At 43.7% G+C, this 12,450-nt stretch overlaps 1 protein-coding gene across 1 annotated transcript; it reads right to left on the reverse strand.

Annotated features, from left to right (window-relative positions):
* Positions 1-2,561: 2,561 nt before the first annotated feature.
* Positions 2,562-12,071, reverse strand: lhx1a (LIM homeobox 1a). Its single transcript, XM_084350511.1, has 5 exons — positions 11,140-12,071; positions 9,032-9,255; positions 8,055-8,338; positions 5,609-5,774; positions 2,562-4,553 (listed from the first exon to the last, which is right to left on the reverse strand). The coding sequence occupies exons 1-5, from the start codon at positions 11,307-11,309 to the stop codon at positions 4,174-4,176; spliced, it is 1,224 nt and encodes a 407-aa protein (XP_084206637.1). The 5' UTR covers positions 11,310-12,071; the 3' UTR covers positions 2,562-4,173.
* Positions 12,072-12,450: the final 379 nt, after the last annotated feature.

A 12,450-nucleotide genomic window follows, 5' to 3' on the forward strand; every position in this document is an offset into this window, starting at 1 on the left:
TTTAAACACTCTGAATAATCAAATATGAAAAATTTAGATATAAGAAGGAACTTTCTGTTTGTTGTCTGGTCAGAATATTCTGCGGGGGTATGGTGTGCGTGGGAAAACCTGGTCTCACAACCTCAGCAATTCTAAAATCCTGGCAACTGCCCTGAGTACAATAAAATACTTACAAAGCGAAACTGTCCAAAGTGTACATAAAAGATTGCCTTCCAAAGCCACAGGACCATATCATATTTGACTTCATTTCCTTTATTACCTGCTCAGTCAGGTGTTCGGGGACAGCTAGACTGAAAACCAAATTCTATTAATGCAGAAATCACTTCTATCACAGACACTATCTGCATCAGATTCTTTTGACTTATTCCAATTCCACTCTGGGTCCTATCTGCAACTTTCTTTTTTGTCTTTTACTTGTATTTTCTAATCATGTTTGACTTTCTCTTTTGCTTATCTTTTCAGCCATGGTGGCCACAGCTGATCATACTTACTTTACTTCTTCTGTTTATTCTACAAAAAAAGAAGATGCAGGATTTTGTCTTGAAAAGAGCTAAGTGGCTACAAGTTGAATCCTTCTTGAATTGTACATTTGAGAGGAATTAAAGCATTATTTGTAAAAAAAAAAAATAATAAAAAAAAAAGCCCATCAACATTACTTAAATAGTAAAAGAAATGGTCTTATGAATGAAACATCCCCTTATGTCTTTCGTCTTTGAAAGAGGTAGGAGTAAGTGTAAAGAGTAGTGAGGTGGCAAAACAAACAGCTCGTCAGCAGAGGTCCGCTTATCAGGCTGCTACATGACTGTGTATCACCCACTCGCTGAGTATTGAGCCAGGGAAATGTGGCTCAGCGATCAACCAGCCCGCTCCATTGATTAACAGCGTTTTCTCATTCCTGGCCAAGAAATTGGCTTCCCCCTACATGTGTCGTTTGTTTGAGAAGAAAAGAGGACCGGTGCCATGTGTGTGTGTGCTTACGCTCGCTCCGAGGAGAGGGTACACTTCCAGCTGAGCCACTCTGCATTTAAAGCTAGCAGCCAAATGCTTCTCATATGGAGAAGGGCTCTAAAAAAAACCCTTCTCATTTTGAACGCAAGTATCTCAGTGTTTGCCTGCTGGGCCTGATCTTCCTATTGGCTCAATATTTTGGCCCCTGTTGTACCCTAAAGTAAACCATTTTGTACACACACACCACCCTCCTTCCACTAAGCATTCACCCCCCACCACCACCCCCTCTCATCACACACACATGCACATACAGTACACTTATTTTGGATCCCAGTGGGTGTGCGGGCTATTCAGACGTCCTGACTCAGAGATTTAAAATGTCATTTAAACCCCATTCAATGCTGTTAAGACGTGTTTTATTTTCCAGCATTAGACTACAAGGTCAGTTTGCACCAACAGCTGATGAGCAATCAATAGAAGATTTGAATGTAAAGAGCCGTGGCCCCGGGGGCGGTCAGTTGCCAGCGCATGGTGTTATCACAGGGGGGGCTAAGCCCAGTGGCTCAACAGAGACCCATATCCTTCCACAGGCCCTCCACCCCCACCTTCCACCCCACTTCCCCAAGCTTGGTTAACTCTCAAGACCATGATTAATTCATGGTGGATTACAGTCTGGAGGCAGGGGAGAAAACGGGGATTGCATAGGGTCCTAAATGCACATTCAGGGTTTGGGAGATAAAGGTTCCCCCGGATTCATGCCACAATCCCAACGACTGACTCATTTCCCTACAAGTATGAATAATTTTTTCATCCTCCCTGCAAAAGATCATGCCTCAGTGTTTGGGCTTCTTGATTATTATTACGACTATGTTCGTTGAAATAAGTTAGGAGATGTCCCTCTCAGCCGTCAGACCGCACCATGAACAGTAAGCTGCAGGGAATAATAATGTAGGAGCGGGCTAATAAAAGCATAACAAGCAGGAGAGCTGTGGTCACGGCAATTTCATCATTGTCCTTCACAGTTGCACAGCTAACTGCTTATGATTAGTTGACGACCTCGAGTAACTGAACGGAAGATTCTGAGGCCGGAGCCAAAGTGGTTGGGGAAAGAAGTGGCATCAGCATAAGTTGTGAATTCGCTCCCCCTTGTGTTGGCTGCAGCAAGCCCGTCCACTAAATGCCTAGAGTGAAATCAGCAGAAAAGTTTTTTGTTGTTGTTCTATTTGTCTATGAATTGCTCTTCAAGCCATCATGATGTGGTGCAACGTTGCGGCATGTAGGAACAAGAGAAAAGCTTTTGCTGACATTTTAAGATTAGCATCACAAAACTCAAACTGCAAAGCATGACTGTGGCTTGTTTCTACAACTCGTGCTTTTTGCCCGCTGCTGTTCAAATTTCAATCATGGTTTTGAAGTACATTCATCAGAATTAACAAATGTTTACCTGTCATCATGTGTGCAAAGGCCAATCATTTCACACTCCATGTGAATGGAACATATGATGCTTACAGAGAGCCCTGTGATATACACCTGTACTGGTACGTTCAATACATGATACACTGTAATGTAAGGCAGATAGCTGCTCCAAAGAAAATATGTTCATTAGTATATTTTCTAATTTTATTAGAAACACATTTTTGTCAACATGTTGTATTTATACAGTGAATGGTCTAATATGCACTGGAGGTCACATAAGCTTAGGTTTATTGGAACAATAAAAGACATACCATGAGGGCTTGATATTCAAAGAGATGTAGCAGCTACTAGCTGCATATTTGACCATCAACTTTTAATAGTTTGGATTTTTCTCCGTAGAAGACACAAAAATAAAACCTGTCTAAGTATGTTATATTAACAATTTTATGAATGTATCGTCAGCAGACTAAAAAATTAAGAATTCAATTACTCCTTTAACACTTACATTTTGTCTCAACACGTTCTGCAGATGATGGTGCAAAGCACTTTAACAGTATTTGTGCTATTTTTTTTTTAATTTGGCAAATGTCTACTTTACTTATGTTTTTATTCTTTTTTCAACCTTTTTTTGTAAACAACATCTTGTACAAACTAGCACAGTGAACCACAACCCCAGCAAATTTGTTTTTATCTCCATACAATATAAATGAAATCAATACAAAAGTTTGGTTGGTTGCTTGGAACATTTTTATATGGATCGAGAGGTTCTAAAACATGGTTTTCGAGACTTCTGGACTCCTGAATTAAATAGATTACGTAAACAGTTGACTGTTCTAAGTCCCATTTAGAACCCCAGTAGAAGATTTTTAGAAGGTAGACTTCATTTCAACATTTCAAGTTCACTTCCACTTTAAATAAAGGGTTTGCAATCCGTAGAGGGTTTGTACTGTATGCCTTTTGAAGGCGGCCTTCTTCAGATTTGGTGGAAATTCTGAAAACAAGAAAAAGAAAAAAAAAGAAACAAATAGTCCAGACGGAGGAAAAATTGTCATTTCCTCTAGCCTTGTGTCAAAAAGGTTAAGTGTCAATATGGCAGAGCCTTGAGAGGCAAAGAGGTCTGAGGAGCTTCTGAATAAATACAAGGGTCAAGTCTAGTGCCTCGAACAAAGTCTGAACGCCGCTCAGCCTTCCTACAGTGCCAGGTCAGCACACAACCAACCCTCGGCCCCTTTATTCTCTCTCTGTAAAGCTATTGAAGTCTTTGACAGTAGCTAATGATGTTTTTGTGTTCGGGACATACTCTAGGAGATTTCGAAAGGGTTGTTTTTTACCCCACCGGTGAATGTTAGGGGGTTTGGTCGCTATGGCAGGCCACTGACAGGAGTCAGGTGGGTTGACAGGGTGCTGCAGAGGCTCAAAGAAAGAGGTGGGGGGAGGGTGAATGGGGGCAGTTCAGCAGTCTTGCCCAGTTTTTCTTTTTTTTTTTCAAGTCCAGTTCTGGATGCAGGGGGGGTGGGGGGTGAAAGAAGCAATTGAAACACCCAAACACAATACTGAAGACATTTTTTTTTTAACATAACTTGTTATGCTTTCCCCACAAAAACAGATCACCAAATCAAATGGGAAAATAAATAAATAAATATGAAAACACCAAAACAAAAAACAAAAACAAAAAAAGTGATTCAATGGCGTTGCCCTAACCCTGTCGATATCCGTGTCCCCGTTCTCAACCCCAGGCCCCAACACCAACAAACGTCACCACCCTCTGTTACCAAATCTCTCGCCAGTAAAGTCCGCTCTCTCAGAAAGCTACCACACAGTGCCCTCGTTCATTTCCGAGGGCGGGTGGGACAGGTGGTTGTTGTATCCGCTGCCATTCAGCGACAGTGAGGTAAAGGGTGGACTAGGGCCAAACACCTCGGAAGAGATGCTGTGTAGGGGCCCCGGGATGCCGGGCTCCGGGCTGGGAGAGTCCCCCGGGTGGTGGGACATGATATCGGAGAAGCGCTGCACATCGCTGGAGGGGTGGTGGCCCGGCAGGGGGTGGTCCATACCTCCGAGGGGGGTGCCCGTGGGGCCTGAGGAGGGCACGAAGGGGAGATCAACCGGGGTCTGGGCCTGTGAAGATGGAGGCCCCTGAGGGAAGAAGTCATAGTTCCCTCCTGGGCCGTAGTACTCGCTTTGATAATCTGCAGATCCAAGAGAAGAAGAAAGAAATCAACGTTAGCTCTGAGAACAATGGTGTGCAGAAATAATTCCGGAGACAGTGAGGAATTCATTGAATATACATAGCTTGATTTGTATTAGAGGGGGAGAGAGACCCTCGCCGTACTACATTAGGCACAGAGCATGTTACACTTAAATCAAAACTGCAGTTGGGAGGGGAGAACAACGTGGCCACAAAATTAATTAAAATGGGGGCCATTTCATCAGCGATTCTACCTACTGAGACCGAGTTTTTTTTCACTTCAGCAGAATATTATTAGACATTTTGCTTCAGCAGAAAGGACAAAGGCCCGAGCACAAATGAAAAGATCAGATATTTCAAAGCATTTGAAGGAAGAGCGCGGTATGAAATCACAGAGATGTAAACTAAATTCACTTAAACTTAACTCACAGCTCACTGATTTCCAAAAGCCTATGGACGGGCTGGCCCAGACTGAATAATATATCACAGCTGAATTTGTTCTAAAAAATGAGATCCTTATTGCTGAATATCCAAACTTGTCATAACGTTAAGCAAGAGCAGAAAATCACTTTATTGTATTCATTTATTTATGTAGATGTTACTTTAATTTCGTGCACTAAACCAACATGTTTGTAGTAAAACAAAAACAAAAAAAAAGAAAACCAAACGTGTTCAGACAAAACACGGTATCTATTTCCTTGAGGTGGCAGTGCCTTTAAGCAGTCAACAAAGACCTAAATAAAAGCGCTTTATTTGTTATTGACCACCTGAGCTGACGAGGTACAGATAAGATGAAACAGAACAATGTAGGAGCGCTGTTTAATGTCAGAGGGAAACCGAAAAATAGAAAATAAATGATAGAGGAAATAAGGAACCATAGAAGTTCGGATTTAAAAAATATATGTTCACAAATGTCTGACTGACTCGGAACAGTGAGAAGAAAAAAGGAGAAGGAAAACTGCAGAAAGCGAATCATTTAAACCCGAATAAATAGGAGACAAAGACATTGGACGACGTGTATAATTCTTTACTTTTGTTACTAAATCACACGCATACCTCCATAGTACGAGAAGGGCCCGTTGGGGATTAGCTCCCCAGGCTCCAGCCGGTCCACCAGCGTCCTCATCCGCCTCGGGCTCCGGAAAAACGCGTGCCTCCGGGCGCCCAGCGCGCTCAGCTGCTTCATGCGCCTCTCTTTGGAACGTCGGTTCTGGAACCAGACCTGGACACACACACACACGCACACACACACACGTATACGGGTCACCTCATGTCACTCAGCGAACATGCAGTGGGCTACTGACGCCATTTTGATTGCACGTCAATATTCTGTGCGGAAGATGGGCAGAGAGTGAAAAATGGAGGTGACGTAGGAGAGCGCGTGGTGTGATTTTGAGGTGGCGCAAATGTATGAATAAATATGTAAACAAACAAACAAACAAACAAACAAACAAAAAGTGGCACGTTGTGGACTTTTTTTTTTTTTTTTAATATGTAAATAAACCTCACTGTGCAAATCCCCCACCCCCCCACCCCCCATACAAAAGAAGGTGTAATTAGGTGTCATATTTACCTTGGCACCTGCACCGCGTTGGCTTCTTATTAGAGTAAATAACCGAGCTCTGTATGTTTTGCGGCGTGCGTGATGAGCCGGTGCGTTAAATCCGCAAGGCTCTGCGGCGGAGAGGACTGCGCCCAATTATCGTTACAGAAGCGAGAGTCCCATCTAACCTCCCTAATGATCTTTTAACCCTCCATTTACTCCGACTGAAGGCTGCAGCAGCGGGGGCTTAAAATCTCCAATTAATACTTAATAGGAGGGTTGTTACCAATATATTACCGGGCTCTTGGAGGTTATCATTTCCTAATCTATAGGCCGGCTTCCTTTAATTATGCTCTTCCCTTTTCCCTCGTGCTCATACATATTAGATACCCCTACTCTACCACTTTCACTTTATCGCCATCAATCTGCTATGCTAAACCTCTTTACCTCTGCTCTGCCCCGCAGCCTGATCCACATTAGGAAACTTTACTCGGGAAAAAAAAATCCCAAAAAACAAAAAAATCCCATTTATGGAAACCTGTTGGTGAAATAAAGACGCAGAAAAGCTCAACTCTCCGACGGGTTCTAAGCCTCATTCTTCCGTGCGTCTGCTATGATTCTGATGTGAAATAATAATCGGCATATGAATCTATGAGTTACAGTCATTCCCCACCAATTCACTGGTGCGCCACATTTAATTACCGCTGTAAGAATTTTGAAATAGTCCCCAATAATAATAATAATAATAATAATAATAATAATAATAACAATAAAAATACTTATAATAATAATAATAACAATAATAATAATAAAAATACTTATAATAATAATAACAATAATAATACTTATAATAATAATAATGACAATAATAATAATAACAACAATAACAATAAAGTGTTGCTCTTTGTTTAACTTGACGCGGCCCTGCTGTAATTCAGAGTTCTGGAGAGACAGTCTGAAGACCCTTGAAACAGCTTTCTGTCCTTCCACTTGGCTGGAAATGCTCTCAGCATGGCTAAATGTGGTCGCAAAACGTGATGGCTGCGCTGTGCCAGGACTCCCAGCGCTCCCAGCAGCCCAGAGCCAGTTGGCGACTTTGCCCCGGCACGAGCGCCAAGAATCAAAAATACCCATATAAATTACCCGTTTCTAAATCAACCTCGTCCGTCGGCCAATCTTCGGCTTAATGAATTCAATGTGACCACGCAGTTTGAAGGGAAGAGGCCTCCTTGCAAGAGGGGTGAAGGATGTGAGAGGGGGGAGGGTGCTGGGTGCTGGGGGAGGTGGTGTCTCTCTGATGGGATGAGGCCTGCGCGGTCATGGCAGTCTGGCAGCCTGGCAGGGACATTTTACCATAAAATATAAGCTGTTACATCACACCTTTTAATGGGTGCGTAACACCCTATAAAACAGAAAAGGCGCGAGCCCACCTCCTCAACCTGTGGGTGTCCCCTGAATATTATTTCCATAATATTTCAACCAGAACCAGAAGAGCCCGTTTGGATGATTTACTATTGACCCGTGTATAAATTACAGGGGATGGTGAAAGCGATAATTACAATGGTGTTTTTGTTGAGGGCCTCGTGGACCCAGTTTAAGAAACACCCACACTTAACAGTAAATACGGGCTATTATATATGTCTTCATTCGCTGGTGATGAATGAGTGACTTCATGGTGAAGTGAGAGCAGGAGGCCACTTGAACGCGCTGGAGCTCCTGCAGGATCTCAGCCCGGGTACCAGGATAAAATATCAGCTGTTAACGTTTGTGCAAACAGCAGACAGCCCCACGTGTTCCTGCCATAGGCTACCATGTGAACAAAACGCGTCATACCACCATACCATCCCGACAGTTATTTAAAGCCAAACCACATGTCTCTCTAACCTTGTGGTGTTTGAGCCTGAACCTGGTTTTGCAGGAAAAGTCCAGCTCGGATGCTGAATGCGAGTGTCCCTTTACCTGGATGACCCTCATGTTGAGGCCGGTCTCCTGGGCCAGCTGCTCCCTGATGTGTCTGGTGGGTTTGGGGGTGGCAGCGAACGCCGCCTTCAGCGTCTCCAGCTGCTTGGCCTTGATGGTGGTCCGCGGGCCGCGCCGCTTCCCTCCGAGGTTCTGGTCGTCGTTCTCGTTATTAACCGTCTCCTTGTCGGACAGGGCGGCTATCTCCGTGTCCTTTAGGACCACGTCGTCCTGTAGCTGGTCTTGAGAGTCCGGCGATAAACTAGGGTCGCTGCATGCCGTTACTACAGAAATGACACAGTGGAATCAGAGTCAGTCGAGCAGTTCTCCAAAAAATGAATTAGTGCAGCGATAAACGCAACACAACACAACACAACACAACACAACACAACACAATACAACAGTGAAATAGCAGAAAAGTAATATAATAAATGATGGTTTAATATAATGTGTGTGTGTCAGTGTGGAGCAGCGATGCAAACATTCAGAAAAATAAAGCAAGTTGTTCCTCATGAAAACATTTGATACAGTGAGCTGCTGTGTGTGCTGAGCCATTAACATTCATTAAAAACACACATGAACATTTACCTGACAAATAAAAATAAGCTCGAGAGACTGAATATTAAGTTAAAAACAATGAATAAGAATCCTATATGACAGTTTATGGAATAAACCCATGACACTACAGGCCGGAAGAAGACTCTAATGCTGAGAGAATGAAAGTCTTCAGCTGAGAATATTGTACATTTGAGGACAGACTGATCAATGCATGTTTTTTGTTGAATTCTTTTCTCTGGGTGCCGTCTAAGTCCTGCTCATGGAAATGATGAAGCCACTGCGGGGCTGAACACATCACATCCATCACAATTTATCCCGCCTAGCACTCACACAACACACGCGCGCGATCACGCACGTACACACACACACACACACACACACACACACACACACACACACACGCAGGGCTCCCGCCGTACCTGAGAGGAGGTTGCTGTCTTTTACACTGGCGTTGCTTAGGTAATCTTCTTTGCAAACGAATTTGTTCTCATCTATGATGTAGAGCTCCTCGCCGGTGGACAGCTGCTTATTGCACATCATGCAGGTGAAGCAGTTGAGGTGAAACACTTTGCTCCGGGCTCTCCGGACCAAGTCGTTCGGAGAGATGCCCTGCGAACAACCGCCACACTTGGTGCCGAAACGCCTGCAGGAGGGAAAGAGCAAAGATGATTCCAGCTGTCAAACATGTGTTTTACAGAGAAGACATGTTGGAGCGTTTCAATAATAATGTTCTAAACATCCGGTCAGGTTTGGAGACACGGCGGACACGTGTGGGACGAAGGCTCGTTCTGCAGGATCGATGAACATTTTAAAATACTGCTGGCTTGATTCAGTGAGGCTCGAAGCTGCAGGTTTGTGGAGGGAAAGACTTTATAACAGGTTCCAGACTTGACCCCGCACTTATATTTAAACCCTTATTGAACATTTGAACACCATTGTTAAGCATTACATTTTTTTTTTTTTAAATAAATGATAATAGTGAAAAGCGGCTCTGTAGATAAAGTGAAAATATGGAGAGCAGAGAGCAGTTTCATGTGAGGACTCACACTCTGAAACACACTGTAGGAACTTTATGGACCTTTTTCTATTTCCAGACATTCAACCTTATGCTCAGTCCATACTGTGATGTTGGATGTGATGATAATAATAATAATAATAATAATAATAATAACAACAATAATAATAATAATAATAATAATAACAATAGTAATAATAATAATAATAATAATAACAATAGTAGTAATAATAGATTAAAATGTAAAATTCTGTTTCTTTATTGTATGCGCAGCTGAACATTACTCTTTTTATAAAACTAACTCTATAAATCCTGCTGATGGTAAATGAAATTTTGGTGCATAAGATAAATAAATTGCAAATGATTTTTGGAATAAAAACATGATTTCCTGTCCTAGAGGCCACTGCACACACTGTTCAGACTCGCTCAAGTGACTGTTTTTTTATTTGATCAAATCACTATTTTATATCTACATCTCAGGGCTCTTTATCTTCCATTTAATACGTTTTACACGGTGAAATCCAGTAAATATCCAGGTCCTATTACTCTAACACAGCAGGCTGCTGTGGAACAGTAAATTACAGCCCTGCCATTGACTTGACTGTTAAACAATGTGTGTGTATTGAGTGGGGCGCGCTGCTTGTTGACAGCACGTCTGTGATTGCATTGTCTGCGGACTTGATCTTTTTAACTAGTTTACTATTCAAATCCACTTATCACGTCCTCCTCAGCCGGCCTGAGCAAACACACCGGGCCGCGGCTCTGTGGCCGGGTTTGATCCTGCGCGCCCCGGCCGCCTGCTGCACGCTGTAAAATAAGACAACACACACCCCAAGTGTGATTTCCTCGATTTCCTAACAAACCGCCCCCTCTCCCCGCTGAGAGCGAGTGCACACGCGTTTAATGTTGCTGCCCCTCTTTTGTTGTTGTTTTGCATAAGAATCCAAATTAACAAGCTTTTAATTACTCGCTCCTAATCAAAGCTTATCGCCTGCAAGTCCTCGTTCACGCCTACAGGCACGGACAGGTCGCTTTATTCGCACGTTTATTTATTACTTAGCCCTCATTGTAAATACAACTCAAGTGTTCACTTTTTCCTTTAATAACTGTGTAAAAAACAAACAAATGAAAAACTTATTTTGAGAACTATTTTTCTGAGAGAAAAACAAGAGGCAGTCTGGATTTTTCAGAATTTCTTGGCAGTTTCTAGTGATTGATAATAAATAGCACAGCTAATTTCAAAGTTGTAAAGATTGTAAAAGTAAAATGTGATCTGCTCTAAATCTGATTCAGATGATTTTTCCTGTGTAATCTTTGGCCTAAAATAGATGTTTTCCAGCTTTTTGCGGTGCATCGTCACCGTCTGTGCTCCTATTTTTAATTTCTTTAGATTCTGTAATTTCCTGTTGACCTGCTGCCTCCACAGTGCAGCTCCTGACATGAAACCAGACACATTAATAAAGAAAAATGATGGAAACAAAAAGAATTAACGCATAAATTCCCCGAGCTTACCTAAAGAAATCATTTTTGCAGTACAGTCTGCCCTCTCGAGAAAAACATTTCTCTGTCAAATTACATTTGCACTCGCAGCACTGCACGCACTTGACGTGCCAGGCTCTGTCCAGCACGTTGAGCAGAAAGCGGTCCAGAATAGGCCTCTCGCAGCCGGCGCAGTGGACCATGGCTTTGGCTGGGCAACAACCCCGCAAATGAAGCACACACACAAACAAAATCAACAGCGCAGGACGAGCATTGACCGAGTTATCTGCTTTCTCCCTCCCTGATTCGCCTGGAGCTCCCGGGTCAATGTGCGCGGAGAAGCCAGTCGATCAGGTGTCACCACAGATTTCTCCCTGCATGCGTAAAAAGGCTCAGCGTCCAAAAAACACACAGGAAGGGATGTGACCGCGTCCCCCTCTCTCTCCGTTTCTTTCTCTCTCTCTCTCAGGTGGAAAAGCCAAAAGGAGAAGAAGAAATAAATCAGTCCTCTATTGGATCCGGGGCAAAACACGCGATTCAGCCAAAATGTAGATTTCAACACAGGAAGCTGCGGATCGGCTCAGAGGAGACCGGAGCCAGTTTGGTTGTCCCGGCGCTCTTGAAAGTGACGCATCGGCTGAGAGGAGCGTCGTGTGCCAGTCAGTGCTGGAAGAGACGTCTAATAAAATGCTTTTAGGGCAGAGCTGTCACACAACAAGACACGCACGCCTATAAATAATTCAGTGCACTTTGACATGGCAGCGTATCCACTGTTCAGAACCCGGCGAGAAACAAAATCACACACCCAAAAGATTAAAAAAAGAGTGTTTTCCCCTCTCGCTCAGTCCGAGGATCCTGGATGTTTAGCTTGTGGCGGCGGGGATGCCGGGATGCGCTGGCGGCTCCGGTAGTACTCGGTGTGTATGCTGGGATGCCCTCAGTCTCCAGTACCGTGTGTATGCTGGGATGCGCTGGCTCTCCAGTACACTGTCTTGCTCCTAAAGCTCCAGCCCAGCCTTATTCCCAGCCTCCTGACGTCAGGCCGCGGCCGGACCAATCAGCTCTGCGCCATGCCAGAAACCATCAAGCCGCCCCATCATAACCCAGCGAGGGCTCTGCTTGCTATTTATGCCACACACTCAAGACACCAATTGTCAAGAATTTCCCTGCAAACTGTCATATGTTAGTGAATGTGTTTGGAGGAAGCAGCCGCGGCGGAGGGCGAGCAGCGCGGAGGGAAAGACTTCACTTCTCAGCTGCTGAACAAATTGTCTTCTGGGCATGAGGGGGGCATGAAGGAGGAATCTGAGCAGGTAGATACAGTGGCGTCCTCGGGATAAAGAA

Source organism: Pagrus pagrus, assembly GCF_965226575.1.
Source record: "Pagrus pagrus genome assembly, chromosome: 4".
NCBI lineage: Eukaryota > Metazoa > Chordata > Actinopteri > Spariformes > Sparidae > Pagrus > Pagrus pagrus.

Excerpts from the sequence above, each read along its gene's own strand:
- lhx1a (XM_084350511.1), bottom strand. The coding sequence starts at position 11,309 with ATGGTCCACTGCGCCGGCTGCGAGAGGCCTATTCTGGACCGCTTTCTG. Across the intron at positions 9,256-11,139 it reads TGCAAAAATGATTTCTTTAG|GCGTTTCGGCACCAAGTGTG; the intron begins GTAAGCTCGGGG and ends TCCCTCCTGCAG. Across the intron at positions 4,554-5,608 it reads GCCCTTCTCGTACTATGGAG|ATTATCAAAGCGAGTACTAC; the intron begins GTATGCGTGTGA and ends TTGGATCTGCAG.